The sequence below is a fragment of the Leucoraja erinacea genome, chromosome 17, assembly GCF_028641065.1.
Source record: "Leucoraja erinacea ecotype New England chromosome 17, Leri_hhj_1, whole genome shotgun sequence".
Lineage (NCBI taxonomy): Eukaryota > Metazoa > Chordata > Chondrichthyes > Rajiformes > Rajidae > Leucoraja > Leucoraja erinaceus.
The window spans coordinates 40,803,472-40,830,051 of record NC_073393.1 but is presented as its reverse complement, the minus strand read 5'-3'; the positions used below and the strand labels follow the sequence as shown (position 1 = coordinate 40,830,051).

At 43.7% G+C, this 26,580-nt stretch overlaps 1 protein-coding gene and 1 non-coding gene across 3 annotated transcripts in view; both read right to left on the bottom strand.

Annotated features, from left to right (window-relative positions):
- The window catches only part of tcf25 (transcription factor 25 (basic helix-loop-helix)), a 50,895-nt gene that overhangs the window by 12,926 nt on the left and 11,389 nt on the right, over positions 1-26,580 (bottom strand). For both annotated transcript variants that reach the window (XM_055649042.1, XM_055649041.1), the window contains exons 5-14: positions 26,483-26,548; positions 25,786-25,868; positions 23,886-24,016; positions 23,024-23,123; positions 20,245-20,338; positions 17,695-17,787; positions 16,778-16,883; positions 15,704-15,863; positions 8,959-9,046; positions 3,548-3,703 (exon numbers count right to left, since the gene is read on the bottom strand). In XM_055649042.1, coding sequence (XP_055505017.1) covers positions 3,548-3,703; positions 8,959-9,046; positions 15,704-15,863; positions 16,778-16,883; positions 17,695-17,787; positions 20,245-20,338; positions 23,024-23,123; positions 23,886-24,016; positions 25,786-25,868; positions 26,483-26,548 — 1,077 coding nt within the window. The remainder of the gene's footprint in view (positions 1-3,547; positions 3,704-8,958; positions 9,047-15,703; positions 15,864-16,777; positions 16,884-17,694; positions 17,788-20,244; positions 20,339-23,023; positions 23,124-23,885; positions 24,017-25,785; positions 25,869-26,482; positions 26,549-26,580) is intronic.
- LOC129705515 (U2 spliceosomal RNA) lies at positions 10,104-10,290 on the bottom strand. The gene has a single exon (XR_008724915.1). It is a non-coding gene; the product is annotated as a U2 spliceosomal RNA (small nuclear RNA).

Genomic DNA, 26,580 nt, shown 5'->3' with positions numbered 1-26,580 from the left:
TGCCAAGGCGGAGCAGTGCCATGGTTTGTTTATCTTGGTCACTCACTTAAGCACTGTAGATTAGAGGCTCATGTTATGAGTCATGGTTTGTAGTTACGCCTACTAGTTTAATAGTGTGGCACTCTGCTATCCTGACCGTACCAGTTCATTTCAATCTGCATTTGTTTGGGTTAAGATTGAGATGGATGGCCTTGGCACACTTCAACACTTATGTCAGATTGGCGTCGTGTTCCTCAATCTTTTTCCCAGCAATTATGATATCGTCCACTACGATGGAGCAATCCGGAAAACAATTGCTCCATGGATTGTTGAAACACTTCACTGGCTGGACTTATACCGAAAGGCATTCTTAAAAAACTATATCGTCCGAACGGTGTACTGAAAGATGTCAGCTTGGAGGATTTATGTTCCAGTGGAATCTGCCAGAATGAATTCTTGGCATCAAGCACTGTCAATACAGTTGCATCAGCCATGTGTGCCACAATCTCGTCCACTGTACGCATTGGATAACGTTGTCTCTTAATTGCTGCATTTAAATCCTTGGGGTTAATGCAAATCCTTATCTCGTCTTTATTTTTAATAGTGGCAGCCATTGAGGAGACCCAGTCTGAGGGTTCAGTTACAGGAGTAATCACAGCAAGAACCACCATTCTGTTAAGTTCACTTTGTACTCGATCCCGCATAGCATGGGGAATCCTGTGGGCTGGACGAACAACTGGGATTGCCTCAGGGTCAATAATAATCGTGCATTTGGCAGGCAACCTGCCCAGTTCGTCGTTAAACAAGTCCTTGTATTGTGTTAAAATGTGATGCGTAAAATCAGTCTACAGCCACTGGACAGACGGAAGGGCTGAAGGAAATCAAACCCATGTCATGACATGCGTCGGCACCCAGTATGGATGGTACCTTCTCGCGTACCACGTAGATATCCAGGATGTGGTCACACGCATTGAGACGACAGCGTAACTTTACATGACCAATAGGTGCAATGCTGCCCCATTAAAAGAGATAAGTGAAGCAGTTGTCTTAGTTAGAGTTTCTGTGATTTGTAGCTGTTGGAAGACAGCCAACGAGATTGCGTTGCACCTGGCCCATCCACCTTAAGATAGAGAGTTTTGCCATTATTGGGCAGTTTGACCTTGGGATCGAGCTTGGACGCTGAACCAGACAAAGCATCCACATTATTCTCTGTGCTGTCCTCATTTGTTTGTGGGAACTGGGAGCTAGGATATTCATCCTGGTTTAATAAGCTGACAGACTGTTTCGTTTGAGATCTGTTATTTCCTGATTTACAGCATTTCACTAAATGACTTATTTTATTACAGAGCCTGCAGGTCTTTCCAAATGCTGGACACTGATTACGAACTGCAGCGTGTGAACTTCCGCAATTAAAGCAATTAGTAATCCATCTTGGGCTGTTAACATGCCCCTGAAACCGTCGAGTAGTAATTTGATTAGACACGCTGGCTGCATTGACTTCACGAACAGCAGAAGCAGTTAGCGTTTTAATGTGGGCATTGGTTAACTCAGCTATGCGACAGCGATTTTCGATTGGAGGCTTGGGTTCAAATCCCATTTCTGACACCATGTTATTTAGGGCCCTTGTGATAATAAAAACCTCATGCCATGTCAGGTAAAATACTGTTTATTCAAGACAAATAAGTACAAGCTCTCACTTGGGAGTGTACTCCAGACTGCAGAGCATAGCGGAGTGCCACACGAATGTTACTGCAACTCCAGAAATATGACAAACGGGAAAAGGATATGCAACTGGCAGACACTCTTTCACTTGCACCTCGGAAGACGAAGACTTTATTGTGATGTCTGCATCCTTCATCCCCTCATCATGGATGGAGGGCTTGGTTGCCCACACTACCACCGACAGGACCCTACAGTGGCTAACATCTGTCATTAAACGTGGCTGGCCAGAGAAGCACTACAACGTTCCTTTGCCAGCCCGACCTTCTTTTCCTGTTCGGGACGAATCAGTGCTACAAGACGGTATTGTTTTAAAAGGACACAAAGCCGTGGTTCCTGCCTCACTACACCACCGGTATTCTGACGCTGTCCACGCAGGACACCCAGGCGCTGAAGCCACTGCATCATGGGTGAAAAGCATGTTTTACTGGCCTGGTTTGGCCGAATACATCAACAACAATGTGGCAGCTTGTGCTGTGTGCAATAGCCTGGCACCTCATCAACAAAAGCAACCACTTCCACCACATCCTGTACCTGCGCTCCCATGGTCTACAGCGGCAGCTGATTTATTTGAGTGGCACGGCAAGCAGTACCTGGTGCTCGTGGATTCGTATTCAGGGTGGTTCAACATTGATTTTCTCAGCAGCCCCACTTCCAACAGTGTGATTTCGAAATTATCTCATCATTTTTCAATCCATGGATCTCCAGGCAAGCTGTTGACCGATAATGGCAGCCAGTTCATCAGTCAACAATTCAGAGTTTGCAAGACAATGGAATTTTCATCACATTACCAGCAGCCCTGAGTAGCCACAGTCTAACGGGCTGGCTGAATGGGCTGTCCGGAGTGCAAAACAACTCATGGAGCGCTCTCACAGGGCCAAATCTGACGTTTTCCTGGATTTGCTCAACTTGCACATTTCCCATGACCCTGCCTTGGGTTCACCTGCCCATTGCGGAAAAAATGTTAATCCCACATGACTTTCTGCCTGAGAAGATTCAATCCAGGTTGCAACAGAAGCATGACATTCATCAAAAAATGGTTCGACAAGACGAGCAGGCCTCTGCCACCGTTGACCAAAGGACAGGTGGTCCGCTTACAGACTGACAAAGGCCACGACCGTATTGGGGTGATTTCTGGTCTAGCTTCAGAACCACGCTCGTACATTGTTAGAGCCGATGGCGGCACCTACCGACAAAACAGACAACATCTCCTGCCTGTGAAGGCGCCAATCCCTCCTCCTTACTATCCTGACCGTACAAGTTCATTTCAATCTGCATCTGGTGACCCTCACATGCTCTTGCCGACACAACGATCCATGCCTGTGACAGATCCTTTGTCTGTCCCATCCTCGCCTGCACCACCGTCTCCGAATTCGACTTCTGAGGCGTTGGTCCACTCCCCCACGGTGGTGATATCACCAGCTCTGTCTCCGGAGAAAAAGAACGGCGATGGGCTTTATCGTACACGCTCCGGTGGTGTTTGCAGGCCCGTCATGAAGTATCCGGACTATGTTCGACTTTACATATGTTTGCTTTGCTTATTTATGGGTATGCAGTGTTGTTAATTCTTTAAGAGGGGGGGGGGATGTAGATTAGAGGCTCATGTTATGAATCATGCTTTGTAGTTATACTTACTAGTTTATTAGTGTTGCACTCCCCTATGCTCCGCAGTTTGGAGTACACCACCAAGTGAGAGCTTGTACTTGTTTGTCTTGAATAAACAGTGTTTAGCCTGACATGAGTTCTTTATTATCACAAGGGCCATAAATAACAAGGACACTGCTTATATTTGAAAACATACATTCCTCTCCATTGTTTCGTGGAGAATTTAGATATATTGAGCACTTACTTATTCTCAGACTCCACAAGTGGATCTTTTGCATCCACTCTTCTTAAAACTTCCTTCACGTTCTCTTCCAACCATGTTATGATTCCTGCATCTTTCCAGAGCATCCAATTTCTTCCGACAAAGAGTGCCACCAACTGCTTCAGTGCACTTGGCTGCCTGTAGGTGCAGGGGAAGGGGTATGTGAAGAAAAGGATTGCACGTCAATGTACAAATGAGAGCACTGAAGATTTTTAACCGTTTTAATGAAATAATTTTATTTGAACATCTTCCACAAGGGAAGGATCCACAGTCTAAATTCCTAGACTCTCAATGCCTTGCATCAACGGTGAAGATATGATTTGTTTTAATTACATGTGTGGTCAAACTGATTAGAAAGTAGAAGAAATATCTATTTTAATTAGTTTCATTTTGGTTGGGCAAGTTGAGATGATTAACAATGGCACAGCATACATTCATATCCTATTTACATAAGAAGACTCAATGTTAAAGATTTGCAATTAAACATTTACTACTGGATAAACATAATTTCAGTAAAATCTTAGTCTGGCACATTTGGAACTTGGTGTTGCCGGGACTAGCAGACTTCCCATCTGATGAAGTCCCCCATGGTAGGCTGATCCAGTAGATTGAAATGCACGGGATTAAGAGTGACTCGGTCGTAAGGATTCAGAACTGGCTCAGAAGAGAACAGAGGGTAGTGGTGACAGGACAATATTCAGACCCGAGGACTGTAACCAGTGGCGTTCTGCAAGGATCTGTGCTGGGACCACTGTTGTTTGAGATATTCCAAAATCACTTGAACATGAACATAGATGAGTTGGATAGTAACTTTGCGGACAACACCAAGATTGCTGGGGTCGTGGACTATGAGGAAGGGTGTGGCAGTATACAGTGAGATATAGATCAACTGCAGAAATGGCACATGGAGTTTAATCCAAAATAAGTGTGAAGTGTTGCACTTTGGGAGGTCGAATGTAAGGGGAATGGCAAGACCCTTAACAGCATCAGATGAACAAATGTGCTGGGAGATTGCAGACAGCTGCAGGTCAAATAAGGTTGTTGTCGTTGGGGATTTTAACTTTCCCTGTATAGACTGTGAAAATCAGCATGAAGGGTTCTGATGGGGTGCAATTCCTCAAATGTGTTCAGGAGAGTTTTCTTAAACAGTATGTGGAGGCCCCCCACACGTGAGAGGGCAACACTGGATCTAGTATTGGGAAATTGGGAAGGACAAGTTAATGAAGTGTGTGTGGAGGAGCCTTTTGGGTCCAGTGACCACAGTTTGATTAGGTTTAAGATAGTTATGGATAAGGACGGAGAGGGTCCATGTGTTAAAATGCTCAACTGGGGTAAGGCCAACTTTGAGGGTATGAGAGAAGGTCTCGCTCAAGTTGACTGGAGCAGGTTATTTGAGGCGAAAGGAACATCGGCCAAGTGGGATGTTTTTAAGTGTGCTGACAAAAGCTCAGGATATGTACGTCCCCGTTAGAGTGAAGGCCAAACCAGGCAAACGCAAGGAAGCTTGGCTGACGAGAGAAATTGAGACGTAGTCAAAAACAAGAAGGATGCATGGGACAGGTATAGGCAGCTGGGATCATGTGCATCCCTGGAGGAGTTTCGGGACTAAGGAGTAAACTAAAAAAGGAAATCAGAAGGGCAAAAAGGGGCCGGGAGATAGCTCTGGTGGGTAACATTAAGGACAATCCCAAAATATTTTATAAATACATAAGGGGGAAAAAGGGTAACTAAAGAGAGAGTGGGACCTCTCAGGAATCAAAGCGGTCACCTCTGTGTGGAGCCATAGGCGATAGCAAGGCCTTAAATGAGTAATTCTCCTCTGTATTTACCGAGGAGAAAGACAGTAGGACGGAGGAGATTGGGGCAGTCACTGGAAATGTCTTGAGAGCAGTCAGGGTTAACGTCGATGAAGTACTGAAGGTACTGTCGTGTATGAAGGTCGACAAATCTCCAGGGCCTGATCAGATATATCCGACAGTGTGGGAAACTAGAGAGGAAATTGCGGGAGCCCTGGTTGAAATTTATTAGTCGTCCTTAAATACAGGAGAGGTGCCGGAAGGCTGGAGGGTGGCAAATGTGCCTCTTTTCAAGAACAGCTACAGGGAGAATGCTGGGAACTGTAGGCCGGTGAGCTTAACATCTGTGGTTGGTAAGTTACTACAGAGTATTCTGAGGGATAGGTTATACAGGCATTTGGTTGGGCAGGGGCTGATTAGGGATAGTCAGCAAGGTTTGTACGTGGGAGGTCGTGTCTCACAAATTTGATTGAGTTTTTTTGAAGACGTGACCAAAAGGGTTGAAGAGGGCAGAGCTGTAGATGTTGTGTACATGGACTTCAGTAAGGCGTTCGACAAGGTTCTGCATGGTAGGCTGCTCTGGAAGGTTAGATCACATGGGATCCAAGGAGAGATAGCCAAATGGATAGCAAATTGGCTTCATGGAAGGAAGGAGAGGGTGATGGTGGAAGGTTGCTTCTCAGAATGGAGGCCTGTGACTAGTGGTGTGCCACAGGCTTCAGTGCTGGGCCCGTTACTGTTTGTCATCTACATCAATGATTTGGATGAGAACATACAGGGCAAAATTAGCAAGTTTGCTGATGATACAAAAGTTTGTGGTTTTGCAGATAGTGAAGATGGTTGTGAAAGATTGCAGCAGGATCTGGATCGATTGGCCAGGTGGGCAGAGGAATGGTTGATGGAATTTAATACAGAGAGGTATGAGGTGTTGTATTTTTGGACGTCGAACAAGGGCAGGACCTACACAGTGGGCCTCTAGGTAGTGTTGTAGAGCAGACGCATCTAGGAGTGCAGGTGCATGGTTCCGTGAAGGTCAAGTCGCAGGTAGATAAGGCGGTCAAAAAGGCTTTTGGCACTTGGCCTTCATCAGTCAGAGTATTGAGTATAGAAGTTGGGAGGTCATGCTGCAGTTGTATAAGATGTTGGTGAGACCGTATTTAGAATATTGTGTTCAGTTCTGGGCACCATGTTCTAGGGGAGATAGTGTCAAGCTTGAAAGACATCAGAAAAGATATACGAGGATGTTGCCAGGACTAGAGCGTGTGAGCTATAGGGAGAGGTTGAGTAGGCCGGGTCTCTATTCCACGGAGCGCAGGAGGATAAGGGGAAGTCTTATAGTGGTATACAAAATCATGAGAGGAATAGATCGGGTAGATGCACAGTCTTTTGCCCAGAGTAGGGGAATCAAGGACCAGAGGACATAGGTTTAAAGTGAAGGGGAAAAGATTTATTAGGAATCTGAAGGGTAACATTTTCACACAAAGGGTGGTGGGTGTATGGAAAAGTTACCAGAGAAGGTAGTCGAGGCTGGGACTATCCCATCGTTTAAGAAACAATTAGATAGGTATATAGGATAGGATAGGACAGGCTTGGAGGAATATGGACCAAGCGCAGGCAAGTCGGACTAGTGTAGCTGGGACATTGTTGGCCAGTGTGGGCGAGTTGGGACGAAGGGCCTGTTTCCACACTGTATCACTCTATGACTATTGATGTACAGAGGGATCTTGGGGTGCAAGTCCATAACTACCCGAAAGTGGCAACACATGTGGATGGAGTGATAAAGAAGTAATCTGGTATGCATGCTTTCACTGGTGCTGGTGCATGAGTAAGAGTCTGCAGCTGCAGGATTTTGGTTGAGTATTCTGGTTGCCCCAAGTCATAGAAACATAGAAATTAGGTGCAGGAGTAGGCCATTCGGCCCTTCTTTATAGGATTTTGGTTAGACAAGGGCATCTCTTAAACATTGCATGGCAGTTCTGTGGCAGAGAGTTGATTCCCCATTGCAGGTGTGAAAAAGGATGTGGAGGCTTTGAAAAGAGCACAGAGGAGGAAAACCAGAATGATATCTAGATCAGAGGGCATTAGCTCCAGGGATGTGCTAATCAGGCTTGCATTTTTTTCTCTGGAGCACAGGAGGTTGGAAGGAAATCTGACAGAAGTATATGAAATTATGAGACATAGATAGGGTAGACAGTCTGAACCTTTTTCACAGGATGGAAAAACCAAATATTAAAGGGCATAGCTTTGAGGTGAGAAGGGCAGGGTTTATTAAAGGAAATGTGTGGGACAAGTTATTTTTTTTACACAGAGGTTGGTGAATGCCTCACTGCCAGACATGGCGGTTTGGGCATATACAATAGTGGCATTTAAGACTTTTGCATAGGCATATGGACATGCACGATACGGAAGGATATGGATTATGTGGAGGCAGATAAGGGTTGGTCTTGGCATTAAATTCCCCAGACATTATGGGCCGAAGGGACTGTTCTTGTGCTGTACTGTTTTATATTCTGTGATGTCATTTTATTGGTCGGGCCTTTAGTTTAATAGAGCATTTTCTGTTCACATTATTTAAAAAAAGGTTACACAGCAACATTTCAGTGAACCGATATGTTTCAAGGGACTGTAATGAATGACCATAAAGTTTGCCGATTACACTAAAGTGGATGTTATAGTAGATAGTGAAGATGGTCATCAAAAATAACAACAGTATCTTGATCAGTTGGGCAAGGTGTTCTATTTTGAGAAGTGGAGCCAAGGTGTGACCATCACAGTGAATGGCTGGGCCCTGTTGTAGTGCAGAGGGATCTAGACCTGTAGGTACATAGTTGCTGGAAAGTGGCATCACAGGTCAAAAATCCTTTTGGTACATTGGCCTTCATCGGTAAAGGTATTGAGTATAGAAGTCGGGATGTTATGTTGCAGTTCTTCAAGTTGGCGAGTCTGCATTTGGAGTATTGTGTTCAGTTTTATTCACCTAGCTACAGGAAGGATGTTGTTACGTTCAAAAGAGTGCAGAGAAAATTTATGTTGGCAGGACTTGAGGGTCTGCACTATGGGGAGAGTTTGGACAGGCTAAGACTACTCTTTGAAGCACAAGAGGCAGAGGAGTGATGTTATAGAGGTGTATATGATCACGAGGGGAATAGATAGGGTGCTCAGAGTAGACACAGGTTTCAGCTGAAAGGGGAAATATGTAATAGGAACCTGAGGGGTAACTTTTCAGAGATGGTGGTGGCTATATGGAACAAGCTGCCAGAGGAGGTAGATGATTTAAAGGGCATTTGGACAGGTATATAGATAGGAAAGGTTTAGAGGGATATGTGTTTAATGGGATAGACACAAAATGCTGGAGTAACTCAGCTGAACAGGCAGCATGTCTGGAAAGAAGTTTCGGGTCGAGACCCTTCTTCAGATGGGGGCAGGTGAGACAAGCATAGATGGGGCATGTCGGTCGGCCTGCGCAAGATGGCTGTGTGGCTGTGAATAGAACTGCAGGCCTGGCGAATGGATTATCAGAGTTTTACTGTACGCAGAAGATTATCACAACATCACAAGTTTTACAATGTAAATCAATGCTCCTTCCACGACAAATACCTGATTTGTACTTCATATCCAAAAAATTTATGCGATAGCACAGCTTGGTCTGCCTGTACACTGCATTTATCCAGCAATTGCATCAGCACTAGAAATGAAAATAAAGAACTTGTTATATAATTTTTTTGTAACACAACCACATTTTCCAAGGAGGCGGTTTCCAAATACATTCACAACTGAAATAGTAACAGTAAATTAGATTAAATATTTGTTTATTCCTGTTATGAAAATTATTAATCATATGCTAAGAGCACAGGTAAAACCAAAGATACCCGAGGAGCTTGGGTAAAGCTATACTATTGGTCTTTAACACAACATTTGGTTGCGTTCACCTGCCCTGTCATTCACCATAGTACACTGACTTCACCTTTAACTCCGTCCCTTGATTCTCTTAATACTCAAAAATCAACTCATCTCAGTGGCCAAGCCTCCGCAACACTCCTGCATACAAAACTGCAAACATTCACCACCCTCAAGGAGAAGACATTTCTTGTTAATCTTGGTCCTGACCCCATATTTCAAGATTGTTTAACCCTGGTTTAGACAACATACACATCATATCCAAATCACCTGCCCTGTCATTCAATAATTGCACTGAATCATTTTGTTTCTCTCGTTCCTATAAGTTTAATACCCAAAAATCTTACTGTGTCATCAGTGGGACAAGCCTCCATCAACACTCCTGAACCTACAAAATACCATCCATCACCGTTATTCTTTCTTAGAAATGGAGACATTTCTGTTAAGTTGTTTAGAGATACAAAGTGGAAAAGATTTGGCCCACCGAGTCCACACTGGCCAGCCCCACCTACATCATATCCAAATTCACTCTGTGAATAATTGCAAGAATCATTTTGTTTCTCTCTTCTTATAAGTTTGGACCCAGTCATCTTAATGTGTCATCATGGGACAATATTCCATCAACCAATCTAGTGAACCTTCATTACATACCATCCATCACCGTTATTCTTTCTTAGAAAGGGAGACACGATCTTTAAGCTTAGTTTAGAGATACAAAGTGGAAACAGACCCTTTGGCCCACCGAGTCCACACTGGCCAGCGATCACCCGTACCGTTCTATCCTACACACTAAGGGCAATTTACAGAAGCCAATTAACCTACAAACCTGTACCAGAGCACCCGGAGAAAGCCCACGCGGTCACAGGGAGAACGTGCAAACTCTGTACAGACAGCGCCAGTAGTTAGGATCGAACCCGGAACTCTGACCTCTACCACTGCACCACGCCAACAGCTAAATAAGGGATGCATCAAATATTAAACTGATAAGAACAGATACCAAATATGATCTTAGCTAAAAGGCCAAAAAGCGAGAACCTATACACAATATATTAGGTGCAATCTTACCAGGGTCCCAATGCAGGACCCTGTTATTACAAATCTCTTTATAACGTATTTCAGTTATAGTGGACAAAATCTGTTGTAACCAAGGTGACTGTTTGTATCGGGAACAAAGGACAGAGTATGTTGTTTCATGGACTGACCGCTAGGTGGTTGGTGCGAACTTTGTCTCAGTCTGCGTTTACCGATCCTATTTATTGTCTGTCTTGTTTAGTGTATGTTTATTGGATGTTTTTCCAATACTGTGCATATTTACCCCCCTCACTTGGTTATAGCAGACAACCGGCAATAACGGACACCATTCCCTCCCCCCTATGGTGTTTTATAATGAGCATTATCTGTATTGCTGAAATAAGATTTCTTTTCTCATACTCACATCCACTTACAATAAAAGGTCAAGAGACCATTGGTCTTTCTAATTACTCTCTATACCCTGTTAACTTTCAAGTGATTAATCGGCTAGGACTCTCAAGGTCCCTCTGAACACCAACCTCACTGAAAACTAAACTTTCCTTCAAGAATGACCAGGTGCATCATATTCCAATATACAATTGCAGAGAGGTGTGGATACAGACCTGTCTTTGAGACCGGGCTGCATCCACAACTCTAAAACAGCCTCTTCTCCCCACATCCCTCATTCACAGTCTCCTCTCCCCTTCACACTGCCTCGGGAAAGCAGCCAACGTCATCGGCAATCATTGGAAGTTGAGAATGATTGGCCTTCTGGTGGGTCCTTTCTGTCGGTTTTGGGGTGGCTGAAGAGGAGGATCCTCAAGCCACTCTCTACAGAGATGTGCAGCTGGTCTGTGACTCCAGGTGGATACCCGTGTGTGACATCTTTTAGGTTTAGGTTTATTACTGTCACATGTACCGAGGTACTGTGAAAAGCTTTGTTTTGCATCCTACCCAAACAGATCCATACATAAATACAATCGTCAAACTAAAGTACAATAGACAATAGGTGCAGGAGTAGGCCATTCTGCACTTCGAGCCAGCACCGCTATTCAATGGGATCATGGCTCATCATCCTCAATCAGTACCCCGCTCTCCACATATCCCCTGACTCCGCTATCATTAAGAGCCCTATCTAGCTCTCTCTTGAGAGTATCCAGAGAACCGGCCGCCACTGCCCTCTGAGGCAGAGAATTCAACAGACTCTTAACTCTCTGTGTGAAAAAGTGTTTCCTCTTCTCTGTTCTAAATGGCTTACCCCTTATTCTTAAACTGTGGCCCCTGGTTCTGGACTCCCCCAACATCGGGAACATGTTTCCTGCCTCTAGCGTGTCCAAACCCTTAATAATCTTATGTGTTTCAATAAGATCGCCTCTCATCCTTCTAAACTCCAGAGTATACAAGCCCAGCCGCTCCATTCTCTCAGCATATGATAGAGCAAAGCAGAAGATAAAGATTGCAGAATATAATTCTTGGCATTGTAGCGCATCAGCTCCATAGACATCGTCCAATGTTCACCTTGGGGTAGGTGGATCAGACAGTAGCCAAGCTTATTGAAGGACTTGTTCAGAAACTGTTCCTGAGTTTGGTGGTGTGCACTTTCAAACATTTGTACTTCTGCTTGACAGGAGCAGAAATAAAGGTTGGATGGGATGAGACAAGTCTTTGAGATAGCTATTGACATCAGGAAGTGAAGCAGCACACACACCCCAGTCAACATTGATATCCGAAGCGCAGATGATCGAAAGCTTCAAGTTGCTAGGAATAAATATCACCAGAAATGTGGCTGCTTTTCCAAGGCAGCCTGAAGTGTAGAGGGCATCAATGGTGGTAGCCTGGTCTATGTGATAGACTGGGATACATCTACAACTCTGCAATTTCTTACATATTGGGCAGGGCTGTTTCCAAAACAAACTTTCTATGGTGCATCTGGAGAAGATTTTAAGAGATATTGGAGACATGCTGAATTTCCTCAGTGTCCTCAGTAGAGGCATTAGAGTGCCTTCTTAGCTGTCACTTCAACACGGTTGGTCCAAGATAGAACATGATTAATATTAATGCCAAAGAACTTGAAACTCTCAACCATTTCTACTTTGGAACCAACTTTGCTGATTCATTGGGGCACATATTCCACCGTGCTCCCTGAAGCCCATAACTTGCTCATTCGCCTTGCCGACGTTGAATGAGAGGCTATTGTCCCATATCCCTCCAAACCCGTCTTATCCATGTACCTATCTCATTGATTGTCTTGATACCATGTTACAAAGTTCTCTATCAGGCTCCTATAGCGCAGCTTTCAATACCATTACCCCAACATCTCCAAACGCGTGGAACTTGGAGTCAGCACTCTTCTCTGTAACTGGATGCTCGACTTCCTGGCCCACAAACCATATTCAGTGAGGATAGGTACAAACCATCCTCCACGATAATCCTCAGCACTGGTGCCTCGCTAAGATGCCTTCACCGCCCTTTACTCCTTACACACTCACGACTGTACAGCCAAATACCAATCTAACGCAATCTACAAGTCTGTAGATGACACAACTGTAGTGGTCCGGATATCGAATAATGGTGAGACAGAGTACCGGAAGGACATTGAAAACCTCGTGACTTGGTGCAAGACAACAACCTCTCCCTCAATGTCAGCAAGACAAAGGAAATAGCTAATGTCATCAGGAAGTGAAGCAGCACATACACCCCAGTCAACATTGATGCCGCCAAAGTGGAGATGGTCAAAAGCTTCAAGTTGCTCGGAATAAATATGACCAGAAATTAGTTTGGGATCAGCAACATCGAATCCATGGACAAGAAAGCACATCAATGCCTCCAATTCTTTTGAGTGCATAGGATGTTCCGCATGTCCGCAACAACTCTCACCAACTCCTACAGATGTGTCGCACAAAGCATCTTTTCGGAATGTATCACAACCTGGCTGGGAACAACTCCGTGCAAGACTACATGAAATTGCAGAGAGTTGTGGATGCAGCCCAGACACAAACCATCACACAAACACGCTTCCCTTACATTGACCCCTGTCTCGGCAAGGCCGCCAGCATAATCAAGCACCAGTCTTAAACGGTCACTCTCTTGCGTCCTGATGGCATGAACGTTGAATTCTCCCAATTTTGCTAGCCCTTGCTGTCTCCTCCCCTTCCTTAACCCTCGAGCTGTCTCCTCCCATCCCCCCGCCCTCGGGCTCCTCCTCCTCCCTTTTTCCTTCCTTCTTCCCCTCACCCCACATCAGTCTGAAGAAGGATTTCGGCCCGAAACGTCGCCTATTTCCTTCGCTCCATAGATGCTGCTGCACCCGCTGAGTTTCTCCAGCAATTTTGTGTACCTTCGATCTTCCAGCATCTGCAGTTCCTTCTTGAACACTCACTCTTCTCCCCTCCATTCAGGGGAGGGATACAGACATTTGAAAACACATACCTCCAGATTCAGGAGGTTTCTTCCCAGCTGTTATCAGGCGACTGAACGCTCCTCTCATCAGCTAGAGTGCGGCCCTGACCTTCCATCTACCTCATTGGAGACCTTTGAACATTTCTTTAATCGGACTTTATCAGGCCTCAATGTTGTATTAAATTATTAATGAACTTTTATTTCAGACTCAAGGCCCAGATAAAAGACAACATTACATAAAATACACTTAATATCTTTTGCACTGTGGACGGCCTGATTGTATGAGAGTATAATTTCTTTGACAGGATAAGAAGCTAACAAAAGCTTTTCATTGTATCTCAGTATATGTGACATATCCTTCAGGTACTCCAGTCATTTTAACGTGGGGAGACAGCCACCACAAGTTGCCTGAAACACAGATCCAGGCCCTACGTCATGGACTCCACACTGGTGGAGACATCTCAGCTGTTAAAGTGCATCACCAGCTAGCCAACCATAATCCCACACCGGTTTCACTGTTGAGGCCTTCTTCTTAGGCCGCAATTTGTCAGGAACCTCCCCCTCCTTCTCCATCTGCCCGCCATGCCAGGAGCATAGTTCCAGATGCTGTAGGTCTCAGGACACATTCAAGCTTCTCCAGCACAAGGTGGCGACCCTCAGAGAACATAAAGGACCACTTCTACCGCGATTATTCTCTCTGATCTCCCCTCATGTCGGGCTAAAGATCCAAAAGCTAGAAAGCACATGCCAACAGGTTGATGGACAGGTTTTCCCCTGCTGTTATCATACTCTTGAACAGGCCTTTCATATGCTGGAGATGTATTCCCAATCTCCCAGTCTTTTGCATTGTTTTAGAAAGCAGCACTTTCTCTGCAACGAGAACACTATACAGGCCCTCCCTGACCTGCGTAATAGACGATGTGCTAAACACGTACTTACATAAGCAATTCCTGAAGCCCACTGGTTTATTTCCAAGTTACGCGTCTCAGTAGCAGTGGGCTGCTGCGCATGCGGCCGTATTCCCAAGCCACTCAGCTGTCCCTGTGGTTGCCCCCACATAGTCCCTGCATCAGAGCTCCCACGTGGTCCCCACATCCAATAGGAAATGTACACGTGCGCAGTGGCACCTCAGTTGCCAACTTAAGTAACATCTGACTTACGCAAGGGTCCGTGAGTCCACACCACTTAGGTCGTTAAGGGAACCTACTCTTACCTGAGAGATAGTCTCCTTGCTGCTACCATATTTATAAATCTTTTCCTATTCAATCTTACTTGCTGAGGTCATTTTAACCCCCCTAACTTTTCTTAACAATTAGCAATGTGAAAATGTGGAAGTTTAGTCAATTCAGATGGTACTGACATGATTATGAACATAGGCAAAGTCCCACAAAGTCTCCAGCTTTCTCTCCAGTTAGGCAGACAGAAATAGGCAAAGATATTTACTTCAGACCCACCTTCACTGTTACAAAATGCCTACTATACACATTGATATTGAAGATACTGACGTATTAAACTGTAGTACATAGCTTTCCATCAGCACCTTAAGAATATGGTTAAAAGGACTGTCTGGAACCAGAGAGCCAATTCCAAAATGATTTCCCTTATACAATTTATTAATTTGATACTGTGTCTGACTACAAATCATAAAGTATAAAAGAATTGTAAAATAATTTCCATCAATTTAGTAAAACTCACTCTCATCCTCCTTTCATTTTGGCATGTGATCATGGATACGTTCCCTCCAAATGTTTTGGCTCACCACAGAACATGTTTTGAAAACGAGCATGCGTAATATCTGTATAATTCGTCACAAGTCTTACTTTTTGTAATAAACATAGACGAGATAAAAGAATAGCGACTTTGACATGAGCTTAACTGTCAACACATGCCTGCCCCTGCACGTTACGCAGATCGCAAAGACATAAAAATGACCGCAGAGAAAATTGGCTCGGAGCATTGTTAAGAAAACAAATCTTGAACAAATCACTATTCAAATTCTCTGTTGAACTACAAAGTTAAATACTTGGCTACTTACCACTTGGAAACACTATAAGAGCGTTTTGTATTAGACAGTTAGCTCGTTCTATATTTTGGGTGCGCTCAATGTCCGATAGATTTTCTCGTTGACTAATGTAGTAATAGGCCAGTGGAACAGAGAATGCAAAATTAGGAAGCTGAGACAGATTCAAATGGAACTGTGAGACAGCAGAAAAAAATAAGGCATTATTGATAAGATTGAGATGATCAACGGTCATACAAATACGCGAGAGAACAAAAGAGCTTTGAATCGGTTGCTAGGTATTTCTACAAAATATGGCTCCTGAAAAGTTAACTCACCAAGAATCATAGAATATTGTAATAAATGTTTCATACATCCATTCATAAATATTTCACATTCAGATGGTAAAAGGAGAGGTTACTTGGTAAAAAGGCATATTTTACTTTTACATGGTTATTTGTCCTCACTGCTGATCCATTCCGTTTTAATCAGGACAATGCTTTTAACTACAACTCTGCTCAAGGTCTTCCAATATCTGACCAGAACATACAAGTACAACGGAACAAAGTCTTAGGTTTCCAGTCACTGATCATTATTCACATGCACAAGCCAGTTAATTAAACTGCAATATGCGACTTGTATACGTGACAATATGAGTCTTATGAGATTATATTGGTGCAAGATGATGTTAAAGTATACAATTTGCTCTGGTCAGCATGTTTCCGCTCTGCTTTTAAATGGAGCAAGAGCTCCTCAAAGCATGTTTTTTTTTTCTGAGCAGAGTTGGGATGAAATAGTCAGGAATGGGAAAAAAGTCAGGTATTATTTCCAATCTTCAATGTACCAGTGAATGAAAAGTTATGCTGGGTGAAGACCAGAATAAAATTCATCTATAATGCTCCAAGCATTCAAGACACTGTCAATTATCACATCCAGGCAACCAACCACAAGGCTGCAGCCACCCATTGGCATAGTTAGTGGACAAATGGGACGCAATGAAATAAAAATTAAAGCACTGACATTTTGCTAAAACACTCCAATTTCATAAGGTGGTTTTATTTATATAATACCAAAACGCTACGAGCAAACAAACAAAGGGCAATGACTCACCTTCCATTCTTCATAAAGCCGAATCAGGAAAGAATATTCTCGTGCTCTCAAAGCCATGAAATCAACCATCAATAGAGCGCATAATGGCTCTGTCTCAGGGTCCAGGCTATGGAAACAGGTGTTATGAATTGGACTGTATTCTGATTTAGTCATAGATTTATTAAGACATAGTTTCTGATAAACCCTCATAAGTACACAATTAATATTTTCAGGTATCTTAAGGGCCTGTCCCACGAGCATGCCACTCCATGCGGCAAGCACGACCTAACGTGGTCGCTTGAGCCGTACGGCCTCGCGGGGCCAGTCCCACTTCGATCGCCGGAGCCGTATGGAGTTGTGCAGAGCTGGTCCCGACATCGCACGGGGCTCCGAAAAAATGAGTGTTCAAATATTCCGCGTGGCAACGGCCTGCCGGCCCGCAGCCGCCTCGAAGCCGTACGTACCGCCTCGACACCGGACGCAGCGTCTTAACGTCGCACGTCATGCGTGAACTTCCCGCGTACTTCGCTCGAACTTCACGTCACTCATCCGATCTCCGCGCGACCCCCGCTTCCGGTTTGGTCGCGCACGCCACATGCAGTCACATGCTGGTGGGACCGGCCCTCTACGGGGATCACTCGACCTCCGCACGGCCCCCGCTTCCGGTTTGGTCGCGCTCGCCGTATGCAGTCGCATGCTCGTGGGACAGGCCCTTTACTTGTTCATTTCGATCACTACAGTTTGATTTATGTGAAAGTGGAACTTAATTTGCCTCCCATTTTTCATGCCATTAAACTACAATTGAGTACAATTTGTTTTTGCCCTAACCCAGAATGAAATTTGTTTGGTTATCATTTCCCTCAAATGATATTTCATTCTCAAAAGGATGATACAGTTATTAGTGAGCGTACATAACATGAAGTGACTCTGAATCTTACCCGCGGATGAGCTTACAAAACTCTAGTGCTGTGCGTGGACAGCCCCTTTTCTCGAGAAACATCATGTGCCTGTAGAGTGCGAGGAAGAATGACCTGTGCACATATAAAGGAGGGAGAATGGGAATCAGACTGGAAGCCCCAGAGTAACCTTGAGAAGCAAAGTGCAAAGCAGTCATTCAATTCTTCAATATGGAGGTGATCACATCTTAAGTGCAAAAAATCCCAAATTGAAAGAAGTAAATGCGAATTGCTGTATGGTCTGGAAGGACTAATCACCTGACACCTTAATTTTCCATCTCCCACTCCCATTGAATCTCCCATTTTAACCTCTGTCTTCAACCTCCTGCATTAGTCCACAAATGCCCAGTGCAAAAGACAATTTGCAGCCCTCAGGACATGATGCTGAATTTAAGTTCAAGCAACCATTTTCTTTCTTCCTTCTATCTCAACTCTATACCCTTGATAACTTTGGTCTGCATTGTGTCAGACAGTCCCTGTTTTCTTTACCCATCCCTTTCTGTCAGCAAATTAAAACAAGCTGCCCTTCTCCTTTTTCCAGTTCTTCACCCACTGACACTGTTTAACCTGCTGAGTGCTTCCAGCATCTTTGCTTTTGTTTTGAATTTCTAGCGCCTGCAATCTATTTTACTTATGAGAAAAAAATCCTTGTGTTCCCATAGCCATTTAAACTCTAGTTATTGGAGTAAAAGAGGAGAGGTTTTGAGGAAAATTGACAGGAGAAAGGAATTGACAGATGATATTTTCACTTCTGGAAGTGTCAAGAATTAGGGATAGTTTTAGAATAAAGAATGACCCATTTAATATTAAGATGAGGAGGAATTCTCTCAAGGGAACTGTGACTCTTTGGGATTCTATATGCCAGAAAGCTATTGTTATTGATTACATACAGTGTGGAGATCAACAGAGGCGACACTATGGTGGAGATGCTGCTTTACATCACCAAACACCCAGGTTTCGATCCTGACTACGGTTGCTGTCTGTACGGAGTTTGTACGCTCTCCCTGGGACCGTGTGGGTTTTCTCCAGGTGTTCCAGTTTCCTCCCACATTCTAAAGACATACAGGTTTGTCGGTTAATTGAATTCTGTAAAATTGTAAATTGTCCAATGTGTGTAGGATAGTGCTAGTGTACGGGATGATCGCTGGTCCGAAGGACCTGTATCCACGCTGTATCTCTAAAGACATTTGCATCACAGGGTAGTTAAAGGGTATGAAAGAAGTGCTACTGAAGATTATATAAGTCGTGGCCTTATTCAGTGACTGAGCAGGCTCAGGGGGACACTACAGCTGCTCCTGGTGTTGGGCCGAAGGCCCTGTTTCCAAACTGACTCTAATATTCCACATTAGTATCCATATAAAATGCCCGGTGGCCTTCCTTAATATTATCTGCCAGCAGTGTTTCATGGCCCTTCTGTGTCCTCCTAATGTTTTTTCCGCACTCCTCTGTTCGCCACTCCTGAAGGGCCTCCCTCTGTTTTCAGTACTCCATACTGTACGTTTCCTTTTTATTCCTTTATCAAACTGTCAATATCCCATCCTTGTATTTTGGTAAACATAGGATATTGGGTTTTAAAATGTGTTCATAAGATGGCTAATTGTAAGCAAAGCATTAAACATCGTCTAATAGTACTGCAACTGAAGGTGCGTGTCAAAAGAATGGGAAAGAAAAGAAAAGTGCGTGTCAAACTAATTTTCTCACGGAGAGTGGTGAGTCTGTGGAATTCTCTGCTTCAGAGGGCGGTGGAGGTAGGTTCTCTGGGTGCCTTCAAGAGAGAACTAGACAGGGCTCTTAAAAATAGCGGCATATGGGAATATGGGGAGAAGGCAGGAACGGAGTACTGATTGAGGATGATCAGCCCCGATCACATTAAATGGCGGGGCTGGCTCGAAGGGCCGAATGGCCTACTCCTGCAGCTATTGTCTATTGACCAGAGTCGATCAATATTTGTTCAAGTTAAAATTATAGAGTTAACAGCATGGAAACAGGCCCTTCGGCCCAACTTGTCCACACCGGCCAACATGCCCAGCTACATTAATCCCATCTGCCTGCATTTGGCCCATATCACTCTAAACCTGTCCTATCCATGTATCTGTCTAATTGTTTCTTAAATGTTGGGATAGTCCCTGCCTCAACTACCTCATCTGGCAGCTTGTTCTACACATCTTTGGTGTAAACCAGCATAATTTTCTTCCCTAAACACTATCAATAGTAATCCTATTTATCAGCACTTGTTGCATACGCTTCTAAACTTGGTAATTCAATCCTGGATCTCTCGCAGTCAATCCTGTGAAAAAAGTTACCCCTCAGATTCCTATTAAATATTTTTCCCCTTCACCTTAAACCTATGCCGCCTGCTCCTCGATTCACCTACTCTGGTGCAAGAGACTCTGTTCCTCTCATGATTTTATACACAGAATTAAGTTAGGAAATTAGTTTGCAATGAAACCACAGTAAACTAGCAGCTTCAGAGTAAAGGATAGCCATCCAGTTAGAAGTTAAAACTAATGCTTAACCAAAAACTGTACATACCTGTTTTCAGGTCGTCGATAATCCAACCGGCTCTTTCCACTGGTCAGGCTAAACGCTGGGTGAAATGCACTTTCAAAACAATAAATTGCCTTTTCTAAATGAAGGAAAAAGATAAAGGAAATGTCTTTATAAAAGCATCCTTATGGGCCTGTCCCTCAGACGATTTTTCAGTCGTCTGAAAAATGGCAACTGGAACAGCGACTGTCAGAGTGGAACACACACATACATCGCAAAGGCGGGGGACAGGGCAAGCGGGGAGAGCGCTATCTGAAATTCACACGGTGCAAAGCCAAGGTGATACAGACACACACCGCGATGAACAGGAAGGTTGGCGCTGTAATTAAGACAGCTAGCACAGTATATGGTAAGTCCTTTAAAAGGTGGGGGGGGAGAGAAGGAGGAAGGAGGGAGAAGGAGGGGGAAGGAGGGGGAAGGAGGGGGAAGGAGGGGGAAGGAGGGGGAAGGAGGGGGAAGGAGGGGGAAGGAGGGGGAAGGAAGGAGAAGGAGCGGAGACAACTTTTAAGAAGCCAGTCAACTTTTAAGAAGCCAGAGATACACGGCTGTGAAGCTTGGCAGACATTAACATTACCGGTTGGTCATCCTTGGTTCTGAAAACTACCGCTTATGTTTTTTCTCCCCAATGAGCCAATGAAATTCACCGATCAGCACCGGCTAGTCTACAAGAACCTAAGAGAACCTTCCACCTCCTGGCAACCCACTAGGACCACCTTGCGACCCACCAACGGCACGAGAATTCTCGCTACTCTCCATGGCGGCTTCATTCTAGCCGCCGCTAATTTTTCAACACGTTGGAAAAATTCACGGCGACCATAAAGAGGTTCCCAGAATGTGGGCACTCCTCACGGTCATGAAGGCGACTTCCCAGCAACCACCCGCGAACATGTGGCGACTACATAGTCTCCTGCAGTCGCCTAAAAAGTTGTGAGGAGACTCTAAGTGGGACAGGCCCATAACTTTTCAAATATGTTACTAAAGGCAATTTAGTTACAATCTCATTATAAAGAATCAGTACACTTTTCTGCAAGTGTAATCTAAATAAATCTGATCAAGTCGTCAAGGTTATGAAGGTTCTGATGAGGCAAATAGAGAAACTGTCAAGTTGGGTATTGTCAGATGCACAAGTGCGATGCAGTACAAGTACAATGGAAATCTTGCTGTAGCAGCATCATGGGCACATAGATTCAGATTTGTTTAAATTTGTACATTCTTGATTCTATCTCAAACGGAAATGAAGTGAGATTGGAAGAAATGTCCTTACTGAGTGGTTAAGATATTCACTTCACTGATTCAAAGTTGTTAAGTTCTTAAATTCTGAAGAATCTTGACTGCAAGTCAGACCTAAGGGCTAGGCCACGATATTTCATGTCAAAGGAGCAGAATTAGGCGAGTCTACTCATGGCTGATCCACATTTTCCTCTCAACCCCATTCTCCCGCCTTCTCGCCTGTAACCTTTGACACACCTTTCTAGTCAAGAACCACACAATCTCCACTTTAAAAATACCCAAAGCCTCCACAGCCATCTGTGATAATGAATTCCACAGAATCACCGTCCTTTAGCTAAAGAAATACCTCCTCATCTCCTTTGTAAAGGTACATCCCTTTATTGAGGCTGTGCCCTCGGGTCCTTGACTCTCCCACTAGTGGAAACATCCTCTCAATCCTGGCCTTTCATTATTCGGTAAATTTCAAAGAGGCCCCACCTCCATCTTCTAAACTCCAGAGAGTACAGGACGAGAGTCATCAAATGCTGCTCATACATTAACCCAATCAACCCCGGGATCATTCTCTTACACCTCCTCTAAACCTTCTTCAACACCAGCATGTCCTTCCTCAGATATGGGGCCAAAACTGCTCGCAATACTCCAAATGCAGTCCACATGTTCCTTATAAAGCTTCAGCATTACATCCCTGCCATTATATTCCAGTCATCAAAATTAATGCTAGCATTGTATTTGCTTTCCTTATTACGGATTCAATTTGCAAATTAAACTTTTGGGAATTCTGCACCAGCACTCCCAAGTGCCTTTGCACATCCGATTTCTGAATCCTTACCCCATTTAGAAAATAGCCTTCATTCCTGCAAAAGTGTGTGTCCGCACACTTTGCTACACTGTTTTCTATCTGCCACTTCTCTACCCACTCTCCCAACTTGTCCAAGTCCTTCTGCAGACTCCCTACTTCCTCTACATGACCTGCCCCTCCACCTATCTTCGTATCACCCATAAACTTGGCCACAAACCCATCAATTCCATCATCCAAACCATTAATATACAACGTGAAAAGTAGGGGACCCAACGCCAACCCCTGCGGAACACCAGTAGTCGCTGGAAGCCAACCGGAAAAAGTCCCCTTAATCCAACTCTTTGCCTTCTGCCATTCAGCCAATCTTCTATCCATGCTAGTATCATCCCTTTGATAACATGAGCTCTCATCTTCTTTAGCAGCCTCACTAGTGGCACTTTATCAAAGGCTTTCTGAAAATGCAAGTAAACACCATCCACTGACTCTCCTTTGTCTATCCTGCTAGTTACTTCTGCAAAGAATTCCAACATATTTGCTAAACAAGATCTCCCCTTCACAGAACATGCTAACTTCCGCCCATTTGATCACGTGCTTCTAAGTGCTTGGAAATCTCATCGTTAATAGCATACTGCAAATTTGCGAGTAAAAAGGGACAAAGCACGCTGATAGATATCAAACTGAATGTTTCACTGCGTACATTCTTGACTTTGTTTAGAATTGCGGCATGTTTCTTACCAATCAGGTCACGTGCCATCTCCTGATCCTCTTGCATCCGACATATATCGCTCAGTTGCAATAATGAGTCGATATGGTGTGGGTTGACATGGAGCAGAGCCTAGAGACATAGGACAATAGAGGAGGTCATCAGATCTATTGATAGAGGCTAGCAAGTATTTATTTTATCCCCTGTATAAGATACAGTGGCATGTTTACGATAACTCGGGTTCAGTGGTGCTACCAGCTTTTGTGCATTAATATAAACGTGTCATATGTAGTAAGCAAACACTGCAATACGAACAAGGATACAAGACAGGAGAAGAATAGTGGGCACCCAGGATCTTAGTACTCGATCTAAAAAACATGACAACATAAAATGGTGTTGCGGTTTTTAACAATATTTTTGGAAGTCTGCAAAATCAGCTTTGCCCTCTATCTCACTTCTTTTTCAGGGCTCCACCCCCAACGGCGACTTCCCCCCCCCCCCCCCCGGGGTTGAAGAGCTCCTGGAGCGGGGCCTGACACCACCCCCCCCCCCACCCGGGGGCTCCCCCCCCCCCCCCCCCCCCCCGCCCCCATCCCCATTGATGAGATGCAACAGCTAACTTACCACAACTGCATGCTTGACAATAGCAATTTTCAATTGTGGGGCACAAGCATTGTATAACAATCTATTGACAAAATACTCTTGTTCAAACTCCTTGAAGAATGAGTGGCTAGATAAACAATATCGCCTCCACACCGTATTCTTTTCAACAATAGTGAGTTACAAAAGCACAAGTAAATTTTTTTCAAAATGACAGATGCCAATTACAATCTATTTTCCATTCTTATATTAAGTGGCATGTAAGTAATCTTTACCAGTCAGTTCATGGCCTACCAAAATGTTATTTGGATCCATGGAATTGACTGCATCCAAGAACTTGAATTGAGCCTGTTGATAATCACGGCTATGTTCAAAGGTGAAATACTGGGCTCCTCCTTTTGTCTCCAGCAGTTGCATAGAAATCCCTGTAAGTTGCAAAGCAAAAGTTGAATTCTAACTTGAGGCCAACAGTAATACTGATGTAGCGTAAAATATTGTGCATTTCATGGATTCTTTAAAAAAAACGTTTTGCCTAAGTGATAGGGTTTAAAGGCCGTCCCATACCCAAGAGCTCTCCTGAGTTTAAAAAAAAAAATCAAACTCGTGGTAAGTACGTAGAATGTACGTAACGGATATGTCAGAGCTCGTTGGTGTCTCGTAGCGGCTCGTAATGCTAACGGCAGGTACTCGGGAAACGCGTGACGTTTTTTCAACAGTGTGAAAAATTTCCAAGAGTAAAAAAATACTCGTGATGAAGTACGAGTTATAGATTTTTTTTTAAATTCGGGAGAGCTCTTGGGTGAACTCACATCGTGGGACAGGGGCTTCAGAGGAGAGAACGGGCTAACAAATCTTGATGAAATGGCCAGATCTTGCAGGTGCAGTGAAAACTATCGGTCCTGCTTTCATTATTTAACAGAAGTGACAGAAACTTTAGAATTTCAGCATATACAGGCCATGACGTGGGAATTCTAAGGTTGCTGTCAACATTTTTACATGACCGCAGTGTGTGTTATAATGTAATCAAGACAATCCAACAAAGAAACAAGAAATTATAATGACTCAATATTATTGAGGGAGATCACCCACCTCAAGATTTTGCTTTCGTTCTCAGGACCAGCATTGAGATTTTCTCCATTAAGAAGTTACTGGCAGAATGCTTGTTAATTTAGAAAGATGTTCCCAGAGACTTTATCAGGGTTTATTATATGTTTTAATAATGTTAGGAATTATTTAATTTTATCTTCTCGTGTTTTTAAGCATTTCTAAAACTGCTAACTTGCCACAACTGCACGCATAGCAAGGGGATATTTTGAGTTGTGGAATGTGAGCTTTGTGAAACAATCTATTTACAAAATACTCTTGTTCAACCTCCTGTTAAGAATGAGTGGATAGATAAACAATATAGTCCACATAAAGCAGACTGTAAAATTCTGGTTAAATTAAGGTCATAAGGCTTAAGAGATATGTGTAGCATTAGGCCATTCGGCCATTAAGCCTGCTCCGCCATTCAATCATGGCTGATCTATCTCTCCCTCCTAGCACCTTCTCCTGCCTTCTCCCCATAACCTCTGACACCTGTACTAATCAAGGATCTATCTACCTCTGCCTTAAAAGTATCCACTGATTTGGCCTCCACAGCCTTCTTTGGCAAAGAATTCCACAGATTCACCACCCTCTGACGAAAGAAATGTCTCCTCATCTCCTTCCCAAAAGAACATCCTTTAATTCTGAGGATATGACCTAGACTCTCCCACTAGTGGAAACATCCTCTCCACATCCAAAATTCAAGCAGTCAGGGCAAAGCTGGGTTTTCCTGATTTTGTTGGTGGGTCTCAAACACCACGATTTTATTTTTCTGCAAAGAGCTGTATCGAAGAGCTCATGGCAGAAACATCTCCATTGCTTTTCTAGTTCATATCGGGAGGTTCAATGGAGGCACGCATATACATTTTACATCAAAGTCAGCAGCAAATGCTGTTGAACACAAAATCATGGTTAATATGTTTTTGAAAATGCATTGGATATTTTTCCCTTGGTTTCTATTGTTGTGCTACACATAAACCAAAAATACAACTTAAAATTTAAACATACCCAGCTGAATAAGCTCAAATTAATGCTGCATTATACTGATATTTATGCGATTAAACAGGAGCTTTTGTGAGTAAAAGAGTTATTGGGCATCTATACGTACCTGTTTTAGTGTATCTTGGCCATCCATCTTTTGGCGTTATGAGCCACGTACTCCTGTGCATTTGCCGATGCCTCTGCCTTAATCTGAGATGAAAAGTTTAAAAGCTTAAGTGAAAAAAATAAGGACAGTTCATAACAACTCTTTGAACAAACAACGGAGTATTAAAGATACCTTAGACAGACACAAAAAGTTGGAGTAACTCAGCGGGTCAGACAGCATCTCTGGTCTTGTTGAATCTTGTTATCTATACTCGTTCTTACCTATCCCACAGCTAACAAAGGCCTGCTTCCTTTACCATTGTTACTTTTTTGCATATCTTTCACTCATTTGTTCTATATCTCTCTATATCACCATCGATATCTCTCGCTTCCCTTTCCCCAGACTGTCAGTCTGAAGAAGGGTCTCGACCCGAAATGTCACCCATCCCCGTTCCTCCAGAGGTGCTGTCTCACCCGCTGAGTTACTCCAGCATTTAGTGTCTGTCTTCAGCTTACACCAGCATCTGCAATTCCTTCCTACACATAAAAGATAACTAATGTAGAACTCAAATCTTTAATTTATCTTTAAATTTCAAAACATATTTACGTGGTTGACAAGGGGAAAAAGTAAGATTACATCTCACTCAGTCTCAATGAAAAAAGGGTGAAAACAATGACCATCAGTTAAGTGACAACACGTGTCTCATCTACAAACTAACCTTTGTTCTCCAAGCACTGCTCGGGCCCCAAAATATCTCTTCAGTTCAGTCTCTGGATTCAGATTCCTGCAAAGAAAAAAACGACGAAATAATAGCAA